The following is a 413-nucleotide window of genomic DNA, read 5'->3' on the forward strand; positions in this document are numbered from 1 at the left end:
AGGTCGGTTCTGCAATTTGCATGGGAATGTCAACCCTTTCCCCCCTTTTCTCCCATATGTTTCAGCGACCCCGCTCGTTTCGAGGAGGCCACCCACCGCACCACCCGCTGGATAGACCGCTGCCTGGCCGCACACTCCCGGCCGCACGAGCAGAACCTGTTTGGGATCGTACAGGGGGGCCTGGACCCGCGACTGAGGGAGATAAGCATGCAGGTGGGTAGTAAAAGGGGGAGGGTGTCTGGGTAGGTGGGTGTGTATGTGCATGGCGCCTTGGCGGAGTTGACCACTGCCCGTGGGGTTCACCCGAGTCTGGGGTGGGGTGGGGTGGGGAGTCTGGGGTGGGGTGGGGTGTGGAGTCTGGGGTGGGGTGGGGCGGGGTGGGGTGGGGTGGGGAGTCTGGGGTGGGGTGCGGT

General features: G+C 65.1%; 1 protein-coding gene across 1 annotated transcript in view; it reads left to right on the forward strand.

The window, feature by feature from the left end:
* Positions 1 to 413, forward strand: part of VOLCADRAFT_55892 (uncharacterized protein) — a gene marked incomplete at both ends in the record, with an annotated part of 5,757 nt that overhangs the window by 3,423 nt on the left and 1,921 nt on the right. The window contains 2 exons of the mRNA XM_002946300.1: positions 66 to 234; positions 357 to 401. Of these exons, the coding sequence (XP_002946346.1) occupies positions 66 to 234; positions 357 to 401 (214 nt within the window). The remainder of the gene's footprint in view (positions 1 to 65; positions 235 to 356; positions 402 to 413) is intronic.

Source organism: Volvox carteri, assembly GCF_000143455.1.
Source record: "Volvox carteri f. nagariensis unplaced genomic scaffold VOLCAscaffold_3, whole genome shotgun sequence".
Classification (NCBI taxonomy): domain Eukaryota; kingdom Viridiplantae; phylum Chlorophyta; class Chlorophyceae; order Chlamydomonadales; family Volvocaceae; genus Volvox; species Volvox carteri.